At 46.4% G+C, this 22,503-nt stretch overlaps 1 protein-coding gene across 1 annotated transcript in view; it reads right to left on the reverse strand.

Moving 5' to 3' along the window:
- The window catches only part of phf21b (PHD finger protein 21B), a 79,143-nt gene that overhangs the window by 33,497 nt on the left and 23,143 nt on the right, over nucleotides 1-22,503 (reverse strand). Inside the window, exon 3 of the mRNA XM_041963570.1 lies at nucleotides 7,124-7,168. Coding sequence (XP_041819504.1) covers nucleotides 7,124-7,168 — 45 coding nt within the window. The remainder of the gene's footprint in view (nucleotides 1-7,123; nucleotides 7,169-22,503) is intronic.

Genomic DNA, 22,503 nt, shown 5'->3' on the forward strand with positions numbered 1-22,503 from the left:
ACGGCCTCCAAACCCCAACACTGAGGCTGCAGTTCACCTGACTGCCACCAGGGGCTCCGACACAAACAGACTGAAGAGAATCTGAAAACGTCCACACACACACACACACACACACACACGCACACACACACACACACACACACACACACACACACACACACACACACACACACACACACACACACACACACACACACACACACACACACACACACACGGGGCAACAAAGGGATGTGCTGAGGTCAACTATTGATTGGTTTGAAAATTGGTTATCAATTAGTGTTAAAAGATAGAAGAAGTTTTAATGTTGAGGTAGAAGCTGCTCATTTATTCTGAAACATAAAGATGAAATGTGGTGGATGAGGCGGCTGTGATGTTCTACATAGAACAGCACACTGAGTGCTGCGTCCTGTACAAAGTGTTCTGACGACGCAGCTCAAGTGTTACTTCATATATTTGGTGTTTGTAGTAATTTGTGAGTCACTGATGGATTGAATATTGAACACTTTAAAAAACAACCATTTGAATATTGAATATTATTTCTTCAGACTTCGTCACAAAATGAAATGAAGACAGTTTGTGGTTTTTTCCTTCACTGATGAGCGAATGGATCCCTGTGATGTATCTGTCAGGCTCTGCACTGTAAAAACTGTCCAGCTCATCAAGTCACTTCCTAACAAGTTTATTTTCTTAAAACATGAAAAGGAATATTATTTCAAAACATTTCCTAAAGAAATCGACGTTTCTAGAATTTCTTGCATCTTGAAACAAGAAAGAAAAAAGTGCAGAATTCAGAAAAATGAACAGATTTTTTAAAAAGATATTTTTCTGGACTTTTTGTCGACACTCTTTCATGAAGAGTAAGACGTGAACATCTGCTGCTTCTCTTCAGAGATATTTGAGAACTTCCTGCAGTCACCCAGGGGGCTCTGAGGGACAAAGGGAGGGCTTTTTGTCGCTACCAACCCCCAACCCCCCTCTACTGAGGGGCGACACAGCCTGGGGCAGGGGGGAAACATCCCAACACACTCATCCATGCAGGGGAGGGGCCTCGCTGCAGTACGGGGTGGTCCACATGATGCAACATGGAGGCCTGAAGCTGAAACGGCCCCGGGGGGGTGCGCGCCCCCCCGTCAGTCATCTCGACCACGACAAACAAAGCAGGTCAGTTCTGAGGAAATTTCTGTTTACCCAAAAGCTGAGAAGCAAAAACGTAGAAGTATCCAGAGCTGAGTAGAGGTGGCAGAGTATCCACAGCCCCCCAGTGTCCACTGAACCAGGTCTGAGGGGACATCCTGCACCCAGAAGACCCCCTGACTGACAAGTAACAAGGGACGCAGTGAAAGCTGTCAACTGTCCATAGAAAACACCCCGCCATCCTCCTCCAGACGGTCCCTCGACCGTTTCCCTACAACAGCCTGTGAACAGGAACATTTCAGTTCATCTTAAAAAGGGAAATTATGGGCAGCAGAGGTTGAGATATGAGACTTTTACTCCCCAGTACGGGCCTACATTCCCCATAATGCAACTGGTTAGCGGCTTCCAGTTCATAACTGAGCCTCAACGTTTCACGACAAATATGAGCTCAAATCTAATGACATCATCATGACATCACTGGTTTGAGATGATCTGATACTGTATCTCACATCGATAAAAGAAACATCCGACCGTTATCTCCCAGTCATGATTTAATGACAACTAAAATCATTTGTGACTGAAAAATGACATGAAATTATTCTTCAAAGTTTTGATTTTCTCTCTTTGTAATAATCAGCTAATCAGCCAACAGTTTCACCTCTGGGTGTGATCAGGAATAAAACAGTGAGAGGTGTCTTCACTGTCTGATGAACTGATGAAGACAAAAACTTTTTCATCTCAAGTTGGAGACAGACGCTGTGATAAGAGTCATTTCTTTCTTGAGATAACAAGCTAATAAAATCACGATGTCGAGACTGTGAGCTTGAAATAATTCTCCGTTTTGGTCATAAACACTTTTCGCTACAATTCAAAGCTCATCGGCGAGGCACTCAAACAGCAGAGCCGGACAGAAGAGCGGGTGATGCTGTCCCTCCCGTGTTTTAAAGATGTATTTATGCAGCCTGTCATCGCTCTTTGTTTCCTGTTTACTCAACCACATCTTACAATAACCTCTAACCGGCGAGGCCTGACTGAGCGCGCTCCGTGCCAGTACGTGCCGAGGACAGATAGTCGAGCTAACGGCGGCTCAAAGCGAACGCTGGATGTAAACGAGGCGTTTTGTCCAAACAGAGAGGCCGCGGTTAACCAAATGTTGGCATCTGGTGCGTAATTAAGCTCCGTGTCAGAGAGGAGACGAGGCCGAGACTGGACATGACCCCGAAGACCTGCTGAGGCAGGAAGACACGCTGCAGACAGACAGAAACTATCAGTCTGTCCATGTTTCCATTTCATTAAGCTACGCTACATGGCCAAAAGTATCCGGACACCTGAACCTTCTATTAAATGCTCTTATTGACTGAAACCTTCTGATCAGAGTGATGGAGGAGGAGTGGAGCAGCAAATCTCTGCTGTCTCCTCCTTCTTCTTCTCGCCTCGCTGAGTGTGACGACTTTCAATATCAGTGTATTTGATTTGAGGCCAGCGGGTAAATATTGACAGAGCGGAGCTGAATGAAAGACGCTTCATTTCTGCAGCGGCGCGTCTGAGATGAGTTTTCCTCTCCGCTTAGAGGAGGTTCTGTGCGGCGGCGGCGTTCACTGGAGGAGGAGAGGATGGAGGATGGCGGCACGGGGCCTCCCATCAAGGAGCCACTTCTTTCATTTACTTCCCCTCTCTACATCCATCCCACCGACTGCTGCAGCATCAGCTCAGCTGGTTTGAACCGTCAGTTCCTCCAGCACAAACCTTTCCAATCACTTTGTCTTCATCCATTTTCTCTCGTGATTCAAACACGATTCAGCCTCTCTGCAGTTTCAGCCCTGATTGAATCATGAGATACAGGAGTGTGGAGTGTTTTTTCCCCAACGCCGAGCACATTAAGTGACCCTGACTTCTGCCTAAACTAGTTCGCTCTCCAACTCAATGATTCACTCCATACAGCCAATTAAAGGCGCCCTTAACAACCGCCGGCTCGCCATCAAAGCTTTTTTCAGCACCATTATTGCTCATCCGCAATCACTTCAAATTAGATCTACAAGTCAATACCAGAAGTCAATATTTAATTTGCTCATAGCAGGTGGTGATTTAGTCAGAGGCACGGTGGATCGCCTGCACGGGCCGCCATCATGGAGTCTGTGTCCTTCATATGAAGCACTGGGGGGGCTGAGACACACGCTCAGCATGGAGAACAGAGGCCATTACGCTAGACACAAGAACGGGACTTATGGTTCAACTCAGGGGGGTTCCTGCCCCCTCCTGAGGGCCAACAGCATCTGAAGAGTTCAACAAACCCCACATGTGAATCAAATAAACATCATAACACGGAACACTGGAGGGTTAAACACTCCTACATTAAGTCTGTACTCACATCAAAGCTCTCAACAGGTACGATCAACACCAACAACGATACACTGAGGCAACTCACCAATCAAGTCTCCTCGTCATCCACCGATCAATCACACTCCAACAAAACTGGTCATCATTCAGTCACATCAGCGAGGTCCAGACCGCCCGGTCCAGTAACACCGATCATCATCCGTAAAAAGATGCTTCACAACTTCAAATTATCTGGCAGGCGCACTAACCTTCCACATGCTAACATGCTAACTCCAGGAAGGAGGTACACGTCGGCAACAGGATGGTTTAAAAATGGCCGCTGCACTCTGAACTTTTGATTGACACCTCTCTGGACAAATTAGACCTTCCATGTCCACAGCTGATAATAGCCAAGAGTCCAGGTTGAAAAGGAGTGCCTTCACCTGTTCTTTTGTGTCCAGATTCAGCCAACTAGAAGTGATGGTGCAGATGACTGACACTTCATACAGCCAATGAGGTTCCAAAAACAAGGACATGCTGTTTCAGTCTGTAATTTACAGCCAAAACAAGGAATTCAGTACAAATATCAATATTACACACGGTTTGAATGATTAATATCGTAAATGGCCTCGACATAGATGCTCTAAATATGAATATAGATGATCTTAATTTAGACTGCCTGAATATAAATATTTATACAGATAAATATAATAAACGGCCTTTTTTAGTCTGGACATACTGTAATATTCATTTTCTGTGGTATTGTTAGAAATCTGTATTGAAGTTGGGCAGAGTAAGGCTTTATTGTGTTTTCCAGTTAATAAGGCCCAGATAGAGTCATCTGCAGGCATCTATTAACTGTCTTTAACGAACATTTCCCACAAGCCCACAGACAGTCAGTCGAGTGGAAAGCTTTGAACGGACAGCTGAGATTACAGCTACAAAGTTAGAAAGACGACATGATTCTAAGATGTTTTGTATGACAGTAAAGCAGAGCAGCATGTTTCAGGCGTTCAGGCTTTGGCTCTTTGCGTCATCAGTAAAGGTCGAGACTGACAGACCGTCACAACTCTGACAGGTGACAGTTTCAGTGACGCCTAAAGATCCATTTCTGATTTAAAATGATGAATTTAACTATTTTAATCTCCAAATTCAAGAAGTTCAAACACAATTTCAGGAACAATCAGTATCTAGATTGTTCTTAATAGGATCGTCTGTCCGTGTGATGAACTGTAGATTCGACCTGGGTGCCTCAGTGCATGCTGGGTATTCTGTAACTAAACAGGTGCTGGGGAAAAAAAGGGATGAAGGAGGGTTGAAAGAGCTCCGGTTCCATCCTGAATCACCCTGTTTTTGGGGAATTAAGACATCAGCCTGCCTCCCTTGATGTTGACTGGCTGTTAAACACCGCAGAACCTCCGGAAACTCTCCAGAGAATCATTTAACAGCTTCACTCTGTGTCGTATTATGATGTTCAGAATTGATCTCCCTCTTTGGCTGTGTCTAATTATGCCTTAGGGAGGTAACAAAGGAAGGTGTTGCACAGCGTACTCTTCATTACTTGGCTGGAGGAGGACCTTGGCAGCGACTCAGTTGAGTCTTCAGCCGCATTTAAAAAAAAAAGAAAACACTGGAGGACTTGTGTTTATGTGTGGCGTTAATATGGCCGATGGCAGTTTGTTTCCATGTCAACACCTCCAGGGATTTTTGTGTTTTTGTTCTGCAAAAAAAAAACTTTGTGGGCATCATTGAGACGACAGCTGATGACACTGGAGACGTGGTTTTAATGAACTCCTCTGGTTAACAGCCGCAGGAATAAAAGTACACTGATGAACAGATTTTACTACATGACTGTCATGAGAGCGGCTGGACGCTGTTCAAACTGAGAGTCCTGCCATACCTGGCTGGGGGGGGGGGGGGGGGGGGGGGGGGCAAATCTACCCATTTACAAGGTAAACCTGTAAAACAAATTCAGCCTCAATTACACACGCCGATGCCTTGCAACAATTATCCCCCCATCACAGAGCGCAAAGTTCATTTTAATTAGCTTTTTTTCAGAGCTCGTGTGCATGGCATGCTCTGCTCTGTGAGGGCCTGCAGAAAGCCAAGCTGCCACAGCGCGAGGACCGCGTAATGAATCGCAGCTCTGAAATTAAACTGACGTGTAATGAATCTCCATCTTTCCTTTTCTTGCTCTCCTCCCTTTTGTCTCTGCTCTTTGAAAGCAGCCAAAGAAGACATTTACATTCTTCAGCGTCTTCCTGCAGTCACAAACGCTTACTGGCACTTTCCAAAAGGACAGAGATGAACTGTGGTCCCACACAGGCCACACAAAGGACAATGCCCCGATCACTTCTCTAAAATCTATGCAGCAGCAGGAGGAGGAGGAGGAGGAGGAGGAGGAGGAGGAGGAGGAGGAGGAGGAGGAGCAGTTTTTCTCCTCTGTGATCTACAGCAGCAGGACAAACACAAAGTATCTGACTGCAGAGAAAGTTTGATTTGATCAATTCAGTGTTGAAAAGGCTTGTAGGAGTACATGTATTGGAGTACTGCATTTAAGTAACATTTCAGGTACTTGTACTTTATGCTACCTTATACTTCTACTCTGCTACATTCAATTGACAGCTGGAATTTAAAAAACACACAAAACTAATGAAAATATGACAGATTAAAGCAGAGGTTTCCTTCTATGATCTCAGTGTGTAGCTGTGTCTCTGAGCTGTTTTCAGTATTTCACCTCTAAACATCAGAAACAGTCCCCTCAGACTGAACGGCCGACCCTTCAGAGGGGCCCGACCCCCAGGCTGGACTGAACTAGCTAACTGTATAAAGCAGTTGAAAGTAGCTCCGCCTGCAGCAGCTCCTACAGTAACATGCTGCTTCACCTGCAGCTGCTTCACCTGCAGCTGCTCCACCTGCAGCAGCTCCTACAGTAACATGCTGCTTCACCTGCAGCTGCTCCACCTGCAGCAGCTCCACCTGCAGCAGCTCCACCTGCAGCAGCTCCTACAATAACATGCTGCTCCACCTGCAGCAGCTTCAACAGTAACATGCTGCTCCACCTGCAGCAGCTCCACCTGCAGCTGCTCCACCTGCAGCAGCTCCAACAGTAACATGCTGCTTCACCTGCAGCAGCTCCACCTGCAGCTGCTCCACCTGCAGCAGCTTCAACAGTAACATGCTGCTCCACCTGCAGCAGCTCCACCTGCAGCAGCTCCAACAGTAACATGCTGCTTCACCTGCAGCAGCTCCACCTGCAGCAGCTCCACCTGCAGCTGCTCCACCTGCAGCAGCTCCACCTGCAGCAGCTCCAGCAGTAACATGCTGCTCTAACACTGATGCTTCAGTATTGACAAAGTGCAGAACGAGTACTTTTACTTTTGATGGCAGCAGTTTTGTACTTTAACACAGGATTTTAAATGCAGGACTTTTACTGGTAGTAGTAGTACTAGTAGCAGTAGTAGTAGTAGTAGTATTTTGCTACTTTTATCTAAGAGAGACAGACTGAAGGACTTGCTCTCTCGGGTACATTCAGCTCTGTATAAGGTTCGACAGTGACACCACTTTCTTTCTCCAAGACAAATAACCATGTTGTCACTGCACTGAGTAAATCCAGCGAATACATTTGACCATCATCAGCGTGGTGACTGAGCCAGGTGCGTCTCCTTACCTGTCCGTTCTGAAGTTCATTGAGGCCTTTGCACAACGTTTGATTCTGCAACAGAGAAAAAAGAGAAACAAGTAAATAAAATGAAACTGTGAATTTTACAGTTTTACACGCTAATACTGAGGCTAGAAAACAGATCTCAAACATTTTATAAAGTCAGTTCAGAAACTGATGCTAGAAACTTGAAATACGACCATGAAGAAGCTCACTGGTTTGTAACAGAACCAGTAACACCTGAACCACCACCACCCTCACATTCACAGCAGCAACAAGCTCAGATGTACCGTCACACTGCAGCACCTGCAGACATCCCAGCTGGGTGGGGTCAGGTGCTACAGCCAACCGCACCCGACCCCCAGCAGACTCTGAACCCACAGAGGCCGCTTAGAGAATCGAGAGTGGATTTAATCTTTCACAGCATCCCTTTCATCCAAACCTGTTGCCTTGTTTGGAATCAGACTCTTATTCTTCCTCATTCTTGATCCCGCCCCTTAACTCTGATTGGTTCTTTCTTTTCAGCCTGTTTTACCAGTTGGAATATGACATAATTTTCTGATGACTGACAGTCATTTGTGACACATGACGTCAACGCTTTGTGATCTGAACGTCTGAAGCCTGAACACACGCAGACTTCAGGGCCGTGGGACGAGATTCAGACCTCAGAGCGTTGAAGCGAACACGTTCAGAACGGATGATTATTAATGTGAATATGATCTGGACTGATCAATAAAATGTAGTATGGGGGCATTATTCATTGGCAGCAGCTGATTTTTATCTGCACACTGCAAAGTGTTTCCTGTCTGATCCACTTCATGCTGCAGTGTACCCCCCCCTCGCCCACCCTGCACTTTAACAAACACTAACAAACCCCAGTGAACCCTGGGGAGGCAGAAACACCGCCGTGCCATCACAGCTGGACGGTGATCTGCGTCTGTTTGTCATCCGTAATCTAACGGACACGCGTGGAAACGTCCGGGGACAGCCCAGTCCACAACTTTTCTTTTTTCATTTCCCTGCAGCGGGGGCAGGTGGCGAGGACGGAGTGAGAGGAGAGCGTGTGGATAGTCAGATAGATAAATAGAGGCGGATTCATTCGGTATGCATTGCTTTTCACACTGGGGAAATTTATAAGCAGAGCGCTGATAGTTTCCAGATCAGCTGCACTCGGGAGTTGAGCGGCGTTGCGTCAGAGAGAGATTGCTGCGCTGCGAAGCCCGAACCAAACGTCCACGCCGTGTTCGACGTTTCACTGTGTCGACTCAGTCACTGCTGCTCTCTGTCTGCGCGCTGCGCTTTATCTCCGACGCTCAGTCAGTGTTACTGCAGAGGATTTTCAGTCTGAGGTTACCACAGTCATCAGCAGGAGTAAAACCTGAGGACGATGACCTCTACAAGCACAGCGTTAACCGTACGGAGGGGTGGGGGGAGGAAATGTTCAATGCATTGCTTCAGGATACTGTGAGCTACAGAGCTTTACAATCTGCCCTCCTGGCAACAACATGGCTGCACTCACTGAATTCCACTGTTTTTCTTTTAAAACACACATTATGAAGCGTTTCCCGTGCTGATTTTTAACACCTGATGACACTCAGGTTGTTTCCGTCTCCACGCTGCCAACCTTCCTTTGAATAACATTCATATCGGACAGCCGCAGCCTTTGTACGTGTGCACTGTGGTGCATCAGGCCGAGTTAATGTCGTCACCATCCCACCACTTTCATTCACCTTTTTATTTTCCTGAAACCTGAATCGCTCTATATTATGTGTTGATTTTCCAGTTCATCAGACTCTCTCTCAGAATGGATTTAATCGTTTCTCTTTGCAAATGTTAGCAAAGCAACAAGCAACTAATCCATCCATGTCTGCTGCTTAATGAGCATCCAAATCATTTCCACCAGTGACAGGACAAAGATTTAACCCGACGGACCGTCTGCAAGAATCAACTACTGCCAAGTTCAGAGAATTTTGGAAAGTAATCCCAGCCGGTCTCAACAGTCTGTCTGACGCTGGGGCCGAGTGATGTGATTTCACGGTATCGGGTAATTGGTGCCGATCACGTGCCAAGAAACACATAATGCACCAGCAAAAGGAAAGAAGGAGGAACGCTGCCAGCTAGTCAGTATGGATGTAAACAACCTGAGTGTCACATGAACAATTCAAAATAACTGAGTCACACGACTCTGCAGGGCATCTTTAAGCTCTGTGCTCAGATGAGTTGTATGTATACATGAGATGGTTAACACCGTTAACATATTGATTGGTGGAGATTGTGTCCAGTCAAGAACAACATTAATAGGATTCTGCAGTGATTTGTGGTCTGTGCTCTGAAACCTCGACACTTGTGAGTTGCTTTTACTCCTCAGAAAGCTGTTTGTTGCAGTATCGTGCAGGGTTTTGAAAGGAAGACGACAAAAACGTGAGACACATCTTTAAGGTGTTCCACAGTGAGGCGGCTTTGTGCACATGGAGGTTATTAAAGACGACACAGGAAGCAGCAGATCGGACAAGAAGACGTGAAGTCCAGGAGGCTGGTCCATCACGCAGCCCTCAGTTCATGCTTCAAGGACTAACTGGCAGTTTGAGACACAACTGGTGGATTAAATCCGGCCCACTGTGGATGTTTGCATTCGTCCGTCACTCCTGAAATACAAATGTTTGGTTTGCGGGGCACGAGATAAAGATCGGCTCGCTCAGAGAAAGGACGGACTGAATTTGCTGCCGACTGCATCTGAATGACTGTTTTCTCTCAGCAGATAATCCCCCCCCCCTTCCCCTGAATGCAACAAAATGAAAACAAATGGCATTTCCGCCCGTATTTACAGCCAGAGCATCTGTTCAAAATGCACACAAACACAGCCGGCTTTTGCTTTCTTGTTAGCATTTGGACAGGGAGGCTTTCTGGGGAGAGCATTAGCACTGTTTGGCTAACTCTGACGGGTTTCATCTCTCAAAGCTGCAACCGTGCGGCCTCGTGGGAGACGGCGGCCACCTGCCCAGCTGCCTCCATCGCCTTCCTTCCAACGCTCTACTGTCGAATGCAGCCCGGGTCCCAAATTTAACGCCCGCCAAATGTCTGGAAAAGTCGTCTTTGGTGGTTTAATCAACGAGGGGCAGCTGCCACAAGAAGCAAGTGACTTTTCAAGGCAATTACGTTTGAAGGTCACGGTCAAAGAAATGCCTTTATCACTTTTTGAAATCTTTCATATCAGGTAGAAGTTTTGCCCCAATGCTGGTAAAAGAGTTAAAGATCACAGGAATCACGATTCATCCTCTGAGGACCAGAAATATTCAAAATCCTGGATGATAGTGGTGCGACAGGTCACCAAAACCTTTGAAAGTTCTCCTCTGGGGAGCCTGAATTTCCTCTGCTAACAGAATGAAAGTCCAGCGATAAGCTTTAAGAAATATCTTGTGATGGAGCAGAGTGTTGATCAAGTCAACATTTAAAGGATAACTTTGTTTTTTTACAACCTGGACCTTATTTGTAGCATTAAATACGCCCATTTACTCCCCCAGACAACTTTGGTGGCATTTGGAGTCGTTTTGAAGAAATTAGCCCCAGAGGAGCGGCGCGTATATCCGTATAATGCGAGTACTCGGGGCATCCATGCGCAGCCTCTATATAACACATAATCTGCAGAAACTCGTTCATATTCCAATATTTAGTTCTGATATGCTGGTGCTATTCCCCTCTGAGCCGGCGGTCGGCTAGTTTAGCTGTAGTTTGGCACAGCTATGGTTCGTTATTGCGTATTCGTAGCCGACCGCCGCAGAGTCAGCCGTGTTGTGGCTGGCTGCTCGCAGCGCGTGGCGTTCAGTAATGACATCATCCACGTCAGAGGTAGTTGTCTAGAGACGCCGTATGTTGATAACATGCCACCACGGGCTCAGAGGGGAATAGCACCAGAATATCAGAACTAAATATTGGAATATGAACGAGTTTCTGCAGATTATGTGTTATATAGAGGCTGCGCATGGATGCCCCGAGTACTCGCATTATACGGATATACGCGCCGCTCCTCTGGGGCTAATTTCTTCAAAACGACAAATGCCACCAAAGTTGTCTGGGGGAGTAAATGGTCGTATTTAATGCTACAAATAAGGTCCAGGTTGTAAAAAAACCAAAGTTATCCTATAAAAGGTCCAGGTTCAAATAACTTGTCACAGATCAAAAGGTTGACATTTTGGCCTCATGCTGGAGGAAAGGGCTTCACTCAGGAATCAAACCCTCAATATCTGAGGCAGATTCCCTTCAGCTCTGCTCTGAAGTTATTTAATATGTTGCTGTAAAGCACGGTGTTGGGAACAGATATGGTGACATATGTCTGTTTATTGATTGATGGAGAGGAAAAATACTCCTGATGTCAGGACACTGGCTGGAGTGTCGGAGAAGCCGATCAGAGGACTGCCGGAGGAGCAGAGGAGCAGGAGGAGGTGCGAGGAGGCGGCGAGGCCCAGGTTCAGAGGAGGAGGAGGTCTGGTCCCCGGTGTGACGGCAGCTGATGGCAGCGTGAGGCCGAAACATGCTCCGACATGCCAGTGTTCAATTAGAGGTGTGGCGCTAACATATTCACAGCTCCAGCAGGAGAAACAGCCACTTAGTTCCAGTGGAAATGACTGCTGGAGCAGCGTTTGGGACGCCCGTGGATACTGTTTCCACACGTTAATTAAAAGAAGCTCTTGGAAGCTCGATTTACCAGCTGTTCTGTCGATTTTTAGAGAAAACAGATTTTTCTGTGAAGCAGTTTTGCTTTTTAACCAAACAGGATTCTTCAGCAGCAGCTACTTCACGCTCTGGTCCCACTTTCTAATAAGACATTCTTTATAGAGGGTGAATAACTGTTAATTAACAGTTAACAAACAGGTCAATTATATGAGAATAACAACAACCTTTGGGTTCCTGTGGGAGGACAAACCTAGTATAAAACTTATCCATTTAGCATTAATAGATTATTAATGAAGCATTAATAAAGCCATTAGGTACAAACTGACAGAGCCTTTACAAACACTGGGAAATAAATGAGGCTCCAGGATTGAGCCTTGGGGAATTGTGTTGAACCTCTTTCACCTAAACACACACAGAACTGAAATAAAGTCACAGGAGTGAAAAGTGAGTGAATGAGGGTCAGATCTTATCTCCTCTCAGAAGCAGAAGAAACTAAAGCTAAAGCTTGACTGCCGTGTCAGGTTGGTCTGCATGCTGCCACCTGAGAAGCATCATCAACCAGAGGATTTATGCACAGGTGTGACAAAGGGAACCTTGTCCATGCTTTTATTTCCAGCAGGTCTTATCTCAGCTCATTCTGAGCGCTGCTGCTGAGTCCGAACAAACACGCCGGCTTTTAGTGCGCCATAGATAGAACTGGAATTACTGCCACTCGTAGAAATCTCTGTGATTCTGGACTGTAAACTTTCCTGCCTTTACCTGAGTCAACAAACAAGCTACTGGCTGGGCTTTTATTGCTTTTTACTTTTCAAAAGATAAAACCACGGCAGCCCTTCAGAAAACGACAAATCTGACCTGCCCAAACATCATGTTACACATTTAATGCTGCGTCCTGCTGCCGTTTAAACCTGGAACACCTACGGAGCAGTTTATAGGCGGAAAGAGAAGAAACTCGGCTCTATTTTAAAATCTCCTTCATCATCATTTAAACCAGCGCTGCAGCTTTCTGCTCAGGTCGGCTTCCAGTTTTCACCATCGCGCATCAGAAGCGGAGCTTTTGAGGCCGGCGCCTGGTGAGACTGTTGATAGCCGGCCTCTAACGGGTCACTGTGGAGAAAATGATTGAGTTTGTGGGGCTGCAGATGTGGCGCGGCCTCTCGGTTTGCCTCGGGGAGCCGCAGACGACACGGCGTCACTCATTGCGCTCTGAACCCGCGGGCGGACGAGCGCGTGTCTGCGTCGGCGTCTCGCTCCATCTCCACGTGAACAAATTGCCTTTTCATTAGATGCAGGTAAATGAAATTGTTTTTTTTGTCTCTGCTGCTGCACATGTGAGAGGGAAGCCGTCCGCGTTCAGACACAGAATCCATTACGGCGCCGACGGGACGGACTGTCCACGTGGTGTGTTGTACGGCGTCCGTGATGTATGGAGACAGAAGCCTGAAACCAAACCCCAGGACACATGGACGAGGACTCCTTCATTCATTTAACCCTTCCATAGAGCACGGCACACTGATGTCTACATGTGACTCCCCCCCCCCCGCCCTGTCACAGTGAGTAATACTGCAGGCCGGAGTCCCCGGCACACGGCGCTGAGGGGAACCATCGTGATGAATGTGCTCACATCGATTTGGACGTGAGCAGATGAATATGAAAAGCACAATCCACTCCCGACACCCCCACCTCGTCTGCTGCCGCTTCCCCCCTCACTTCCTTACATTTCTACAGGCTCGTTTTATTTTAGTGGAAATCATTGTCTATAAATTCTTTCTCTCTTTTCATTCACAGTTTTAGCTGTTTACCATGCCGGGGGGGGGGGGGCGGGGGGTTGGGGGTGTAACCACGAGGTCCAGAGTTTTTAAAGCTGGACTCAGGACACGTCCACCTCTGCTGCTTCGATTTTGGTTATTTCTGTCTCTCAAAGTCTTCATGGACGCGTACTGCTCAATCAATGTCTCATTAAACGTCCACCCAGCAGCCGAGAGCTTTGTCTCATGAGGTCGGGAAACACGGCGGAGGTCAACGGCACCTGTGACGTACGTTTACCGTTAACCTCCTCTGAGATGGTAAAAGGCAAAGAGAAAAAGAGGCCGCTGCTGTTTCGCTAATAAACAGTCACTGTGAGTCACTGGAGCTGTCGGCGAGAGTCCGGCCATTATTCTTCATGCTTTAAAGACTGAATACCATCAGAGGGTGTGAGATCAGGCCTGCAGTCCTGCTCCTGTCAGCTAACAGCCTCAGCAGCGCTGCACGTCTGCATCCCTGCGTCTTTATTTTTATGCGAGCAGGAGCCTTGTTATATTTGGCATGTTGCTACGGAAACTGGCCTTCATTTAAGAACTATTGTTGCCTCTTCCGCGAAGGCTAGAACAAACTGTGCCGAGGCTTTTCTTTCATTTCTCAAGTATCCCTTTGACATGGAGCTCAGGTGCAGCAGAGTTTAATGCCACACTGAAGAGCATGAACAAAAAAAAAAAAAACTCTGTAGCAAGCAAGTCATTATTTTTCATTAAGCAAAGTCGCACAGTAATCACTCTTCAGTTCCAGGCCCAGATTCAGCTGACCGTTGAATAATGTGCAGCGAACACACACACACAGAAACACACTCGTAGCCAGGAGCTGTGGAGAGACGATATATAGATAGACTGTACAGTCCTCAGAAATAACACGCTGCCTGCAGGCTGCAGCGCCACTTCAGCTCGCTCCTAATAATTGGGCTAATTTAGCCGTTTAGTGTGATGACGCCCCAGGACAGTGCCCAAAAAGTCCACAGCAGCAACAACAGTTGAGACCAAAATAAAGAACAGAAAGCAGCAGCAGCTAACAGCAGCTAACAGCAGCTAACAGCCTCCATACTGCTCCTGTCTTTATCTCTTTCTCTGGGGCAGTTCTGTCCAAACCCCATTTATTTTTAATTGCTTTCGTCCGCATCTTTGTTTACGTCTCTGCGGCCTCCGATAAGCAAGGCAATAATGGGAAATTAATTTGAATACATTTACAGAGGTAGCTAAAGAGTTAGCCTTTGAAATAAAAGTCACCGCTGCAGAGCGCAGCTTTTCGTCTTCTCCTGCAGCACAAACACGAAGCGCATCCTGCTGCTTTCATTAGTTTTCTGTGCGCCGTTCACATTTCCATACGTGCGCTAACAAAGCAGCTGGTGTCCCTGACAGGCTACATGTAAACACAATGTATGTCAGAGGGCAAAGCAGACGCGCCGCAGCCGTCTGGACGGAGGGTCGGAGCGGTCGCACAGCGGCTGCAGAGCAGTTCACCGAGAGTCCGGTCAGACGGAGCCAGGGCCCGACACTAAGAGGAGAAAACCTCTGTGGATCTGCGAGCTTCAACACAGCGAGTTAAGAGCTGAAATGACCTCTGATGCAGCAAAGTGTTGGTTTTACCTAAAAACACCTTAAGAGCCTTTAAACATGGCCGCTTGCCTCCCTTCTTCACGAGTTCTCTGTATTATTTTGAATTTTGGGCTTTTTCAAAGTCTGAAGGCCCAAGTTTCAAATGACATTAAAGATTTAAAAGCATCTGATAAACTGAAATAAACCATGTGTATTTGTTTCCTTCCCATCTTGTTAATGGTCTTGTGAGAACTCCTAGTTGAGAACCACTTGTCTAAAACATCATTGTATGTTGTTTATCATTAACATTTCCTGCCTCGACCACACAAGTTCAAACAGGCCAGACAGAAAACAGGCAAGAGTATACATAAGAGGTGTCCACATACTTTTGGCTATGTAGTGTATTAGGATATTAGAAATGAAGCTTTTTATTAATGTGACCAAAAGCTACCAACCTCAAGAAACTTCTAAAAACTACAGAAAACTGATAAATCCTGCTTTTTTTTGTTTTTACCTGAAGTGTCAGATCGCTCTTAATACTACAGCACCCATAAGACTTCTCCCTGTTGGCATGGTGACAACAAAGCATCTCATCAGCAGGTCCTTCTTGCCTCCCTCCTTCCTTCAGTCCTTCCTGGCTACTACTTTGATGCATTCACGTGCAGTCAAAAAAATCAGAACGATCAATCTCTGAGCAGAACTGCCTTGTAGATTTTGCCGTTTTTAGTCACTGCAAACACATTCAGGTAGATTGAGGCCGTTATCACCCCCTCCTCACATTCCCCCCCCCCTCTTCACACTCAACACTACATCCCATTGCTGCTTTTCACCCATCACTCAGGGCGACCTTGTCGAGGAAAAACAAATTAAAGTCCCATTTATTATACGGCGCTCTTTGTTAGCGGCTGACTGGCAGCACAAGGACGGCCCCCTCCACAGCTAAATTTAACCCCGAACCCCAGCCTCCCCAGCAAACGCTCCGTACGAATGATTCAGGTTTTATTTAGCTGGATCTGATGGACTGTTTGTGGTTATATTAGCACAGCAGTTCGTCTTCCTCGCGCTCTGCTCTCAGAGAACAGATGACACTCGCACACACACGAGATGAATAAATCAAAACGGTTATTTTTCATTCAGGAGTTCAGTCCTGAACACAGCAGACATGCTTCAAGAGTGCCGCCCTTCATCTCAAGGTCATCCTCGAGAGCCATTTAAGCAAACACAAACCTCATGAAATGTTCAGATTTATCAACCAGAACTGCCCCCGTCTCACAGGAAGTCTCTCAAAAGGTCAAAGGATAAATCTGACAACACTCTCAAGTTTCCTCCTATCCAACAAATCCCACAAAAAGACCTAAAATCCAGCCGCGGTGAGTCGACTCGTTCTTCAAAGCTGGCTCAGAAACTGTAGGTTCATTCGATCGTTTGCAGGATCGAGACTTTTCGAAGAGAATCCAAAACATACGAGAACAAACTCCGACTGACATGACTCCTGATACTTCACATTTAAGATGTAACTGAACGTCGTGTTTGATGGGGATCGCTGCTCTATAACACACTGTCGGCCAGTTCATGACTGAGACTGATTATTGTTCACAACACAATGTAAACCAGACGTTAGTGTCCATGACTATTTCCTGGAGATGATGTCAAATATCTTGTTGTCTGACCAACAGTCAAAATGCCCAAAATGTTCAGTTTATTATCATAGAAGATAAAGTAAAAGCATAAAAAACCTCAGGAGCGAGGAGCTGGAACACGTACAGATCAGTCGTACATTAAAGCACTGATCTCCTGAGGCTCACTGTTTACTGGATGATTTATAACATAATATCAGGTCAAACAGTGTCGAACAAAGCAGCTGTGAAAAACTTTTAATGCTGATTTCAAGATTCAAACGCGACATTTTGAGGCCTTAAATATAAATAAAGAATTCATATTCAGTGTCTTAAATTATTCTTACAGTTAAAGATTGATTTTATGTCCATGGATCTGAAAATACAAAAACAAACGTATGTTCCTGTACAGCAATAACACAGGATTATCAACTTAAATTAAGTCTCACTGTGACCGAAACATGGAACAACACAGTAAGACCAAACTGCTGATTGAAAAGCTGCATTTGGATTTAGATATCCAACACTCTTCGTTCCCCTGCTCGTGTGTTACAGAGTGTTTCATGAGACTGGAGTCTGATTTCAGCATGTAATCGTGTCTGAAAACCCAAAAAACTAATTTCTTTCAACCTAAATGAACCAGCTGCTGCAGGAACGTTAACTCGGGCACTTTTTGTGGGCCTGAATTCACATAATCAACATATTCTCATGAAAAACAGACCTCATAAAATCTTCAAATCATCAACCCTCGCTGCTCCGGTCTCACAAAGAGTTTATCTTATGGTTAAAGTCTGATTTCAATATGTAAACGGATCCCAAAGAGAGCGCAGCAATCCTAACGAGAACACAGAATTCATGAGTCAAACGCTGCACGTAGCTGCATTCAAGGACGTTTCTGAGGCCTTGAATGTGGATATTCAAAGACATTCTCCTGCTGCTTTTGTTAAATTATGATTCTTAAGTCGACGATTTCCACTCCGCTTTAGTTACCAGGCAACTTGGCTGCACATTTTAAGTGAGACGTGATTAAGCAAACATATTATTCTCCCCTCTGAAGGCCCGTTAGTCTCTGCACTCCTGCTTTTAATTCCTCACATGCAGCTCTTTATCCGGGCGCAGCACGTCATTGCCTTTGCAAAAATTGCGACCGGCGCTGCTGTCCCAAAGACCGGCGAGCGATAAAAACCCGGGTGGAATAAAACTGCGCCCTGCGGCCGAGGAAACCTGTCAAAACCCGTCTTGGCAGAGGAGAGGTGACACGTTTGCAGCCTTAAATCTCAGCTCAAACCAGGAAATCCCTTTTCAGCTTGAATCACAATCATCAGCCACTTACACAGCAGTAAAGTGTCGTGTTGCTTTATGTGCATGTTTGCATCCCTGTGCTGCTTTATAGAGCGAGGCCCAGCTTGTACAGTTGTGTTCCCCCCCAGTGAGCAGCAGTTTATTTACAGACTCTCACACACAGATTTTAAAGCATGGCAGGGCTATTAATAGTGCGGCAGCCCTGATCTCCAGTTCGAGAGGAGGCTGCATACGAACCATGCCATCTCCTGGCTGCAGCAGAGAGGAAAGAGGCTGAACGAGGAGCGAGGGAGGGGAGGGGAGGGGGGGGGAAACTAATCACTGTCGACATCCAACCGGTGTGGAAGTGGAAACAGAGATACTGCTGCTCACAAACGATAAGAAGCCGCAGACACGACGCGGAAGCGTGTCACTGCGCTCGCTTTCCAAAGCATCTTTTTTAACACGGCGTCCTCCTGGAAACTGACCTGAAATCAGAGAGAATAAAGCAACAGGGCGCGTCCACGTCCTCAGACAGCAGCCGAGTGTTTCCACTGTGTTTTCACTGTCCCTCCTGCAGGTGAAGCCTCGCTCTGCTGCTAATTATGGATAAAAATAAATGACTCGTCTGCATATCGCTTCACCAGCATTCATCAGGCATTCTTATTGGTCCGAGGCCAAACATGAATAAATGATCAGGGCTGGGGGTCAGACCGGAGAACAGGTGTGTTTTCTTCAGTTAGTAAACTTCAGACCGACTTGTGTTGTCCTAAACGTTTATCATTGGAGAAAAATGAACCGTGGACGCAGTATAGAAAAGTCCAGAAACTCTGGCATCAAAACAGCACTGCTATAGAAAACAATAACTACTGACAATAATCAAATGATACACCCCCAGAAACCACCACAGCTACCACTGCAGAGACCTGATCCCTCACCGGCTTCCCAGCAGCAGACGCGTTTGTTGGACCAGACCCCCCGGCTGGTGGTGATCCAGCTGCAGGAGGCAGTAACTTCAGCACATCGATCGATGTGTTCATAAGATAAAGCTCAAATATTGTGTTTGCACACAAGATGAAACGTGCACGCAAAATATCTGAGCTTTATCTTGTTTGCGTCAGATAAAACCTCTGCACAGATGCACATTTGTCAGCAGTGCATGTTAACTTGTGTGCAAAATGTTAGATCCATACGTCGTCATTATCTTGTCTTCAGAAAATAATAACGACATCAGGCTGACGTCTGTTTATAGCTTGTCTGCTTACTATAATCAGTGTGAAAGATACCACAAGATAACAACCTGTGCGTTCAACACATGGGTCCAGGATCTGCAGCGCTCTAGTTCTGATGTGTGAGCATTAGATTGAGGTTGAACGGCCTTAAAAAGACGAGCAAACACTTCCTGCTCTCAGCTTCTATTCAAACAGAGAGAGCAAACGGCTGCCATTTTGTTTCGGGCCTGTGAGGTTGCATCAACTATCCCCGCTCCGTGTTAGCTGGATCGAACCTTTTCCAGTCTGCTCCTGCTCCTCCACCTCTGAGTGCGCAGCAGCACCGCCGCCTGCCCCCGGTCAGCTCCGATCAGTCCCCTGACACGCGCCGTCTCCTCCCGGTCAGAGCAGCAGGTTAGCCCTGAACGCCGGCTGCTTCCAAACCTCTGCAGCTGACGCTCTGACTCACGGGTCAGCGTAACCCGGCAGAGAGAACAGGAGGAACATGACTGATATTTTTAGGTGAGTGACTCACACAGACACATCTCTCTTTTCTCCACGCTCTCGCTTCTTGACTTAACGTCTCAGCCGAGTGCTCGAGCGGTAACGAGCTAACGCGGGGAGGATCTGCGGCGGGATGAAAGGGCCCCGTCGCCACTGGATGGTGTGTTTTCATTATCTGAAATGCAACCTTCTGCTGTCCTGAACACGCGGCTGAAAATAGCTCCATCCAGATTAGAATCGCCTAGTCTGGCACCTCCACCACCATACAGATCTTCAAGCCTGAGTTGTCTGATTGTGTGATGCTGCTTATTTTTGATGCTCAGGGTAATCAAAGGGGTTTCAGGTTCATTTTGTCCTCCTGTCCTCTCTGTGCTACTGCATCATACTGTGAAAGACACAACAGGCACACGAGCAGCTCAGCGAGGCCAGAGGAGGACTTATTCACTGTGGCCTTTGAGTTCTGGTTCCAGATGAACCGGCCTGGTGACTGACAGCACGTCACCCTGTCGCCAACAGCTCACAAGAACATCAATCACTATGATCACACACACAAATCACACAAATGAAATGAGCGGTCAAATAATCGATTGGTCCATCGACGTGTCCTGATTCCAGCCGCTCAGACCTGAGGCTCCGCTGACGTTCTTTAGATTTGACAGTTAACTGAATATTAAAGTAAGTGTCGAACAAAACAAGCAATTTAAAGATGTCTGAGAAATCGTGTCCTGCGATATTTTATAGACATAACAATCAATTAGTTTAACAATAATCTGCATCTATCAGTTCAGAAAGCGGCCGTTAATCTGAGGCGTCCCGTTCTGTGATGTCATGGTGGGACAGTTTCACCAAATTCCCAAAGAGGATCTGCTGAAATCAACAACAAACCTGTCTCAACTGCTTTTCACTTCCTCGTGTAGAGAGGAAAATCCACACACTCACATACTGACACACATACTGGTTGCCATGGTTACCAAGGATCTTGAGTAAATATATACACACACACACACACACACACACACACACACACACACACACATCACATGATCAGCAACTACATGTGAAAGCAGATATCTTCTGAATTCCTGATAAAATCACACATAACGTTACTTCCTGTGGCTCGTCTGTTCTGTTGAACCGCACCAGTTCGGTGGGGAGTGGACCCCGACCCTCCTTTCAGGGGGCTTGGTTTGATCGATGGCTTCCATACCTGCTCGCTACCAGAGATTTCAGATTAACTCCACCTCGAACATGAAGCTAAATAAAGTCCTGCAATCGTACAGATTGTTCCAACAAAAGAACGGGGGGGTACGGAGGAAAAGGTGAAGGCAGTGTACCTGTGTGACACAGTAACACAGCACAAAGACAGCTCTCTGCTGACAGCGACTCCAGTGTTAAAAACTGTTTGAGGACGATAAAGCCGAGTTATTTCTCCTGACGTTTTAACTGCCCGCAGATACTCTGCAGATTAATTCTGCTTTCAAAAGACATCTGAGTGTTTTCACAGCCGGGACACGCTGTCATTGTTAGCGGCTCTTCTGGCAGACCTCTGGGCGCCGCGTGGCAACAACAAATCTGGATATCAATGCTGAATTAGCGAGCGGAGTCTGTTTTACAGCTGAATGCACCTTTGTGACTGCGCCCCGTCCTGACTTCAAAGCACGCAGACTTTTGAGGCAGAAATGTCCCCAACTTTGAAGTTGATCAGGGAGGCTGCCAAGCAGCGGCTGACGGTGGGAGGGGTCTGGATGAAGGCTGAGAGCCTCCCTAGAGGCTTCTCCACCACTGCAAGAAAGAAAACACGCTGCACTTCAAAGCACAGCCGCTCCTCCGCGGTGGCTGCTCGCTATCTTCACTGCTTCTGCCGGCTGAGCCGCCACCATGAAACCAGCACCTTCAACGGCGGCGCCGCGCGAAGGTGAGGGCGGATTCTACCCTCCGCCACCCCCAGTTTCTCTGAACACAACGACATGCAGACGGTCACACAGTGGAGGCTGCTGGGTAACAAACATCTGGACGACTACCAGCCACGTTTTAATACAAACTAACCTCGCTCAGGTGACTGGCTTCCATGTCTTCAACTTTGGTGATTTGGTGAAATAAAATCACTAATAAACATTTAAGAGAACGAGCTCAAAAGTCCAGAATGGAAGAAACCATCGAAGTCTATCAGCTGTGTTTCACCATCTGTTGAACTCTCTAAAACTAAAACAGAAGAACGGTTTGTAGACATTAGTGAGACACGATGTCATCCTATAAATATATCTGCTGAATAAACGTACTGAAAACTTATTGATGACAGTACCGTATTTTCTGGACTATAAACCGCACCTGCATATAAGCCGCATCCACTCTACTTAAAAAAAAAGCTGCAGATATTGATGTTGTTAGATTAGATATTTACTACATGTACAGAAGGATTTTGAACTGTAAATGTACATGTATGTATCTAAATAGATCCTTTCCTAACAGTGTCTTTTAACATGGCAGCAACTTTGCTGATTAAAACGGGACAGAACCAAGAGAAAATAACCCGTATTTATTTATCTTCATTTCCCCTGTGTGTGTTAGAAATCACTTTAACCATCTTCGCTGAAACCTACGAAGTCGTCTTCTTCAGTGTCAGAGTTGAACGAACTTAGCAGCGCTTCGTCACGTCTGTCTCCATCAGTCTCGCTCTCCGTGTCACTGTCATCTTTCGGTGAGGTTGGCTCTGAAGGTGCGCCGCTCTCTTTGCGTAGCAGTCCAGCCTTTCTGACACG

This window comes from Chelmon rostratus, chromosome 22 (assembly GCF_017976325.1).
Source record: "Chelmon rostratus isolate fCheRos1 chromosome 22, fCheRos1.pri, whole genome shotgun sequence".
In the NCBI taxonomy this organism is placed as follows: domain Eukaryota; kingdom Metazoa; phylum Chordata; class Actinopteri; order Chaetodontiformes; family Chaetodontidae; genus Chelmon; species Chelmon rostratus.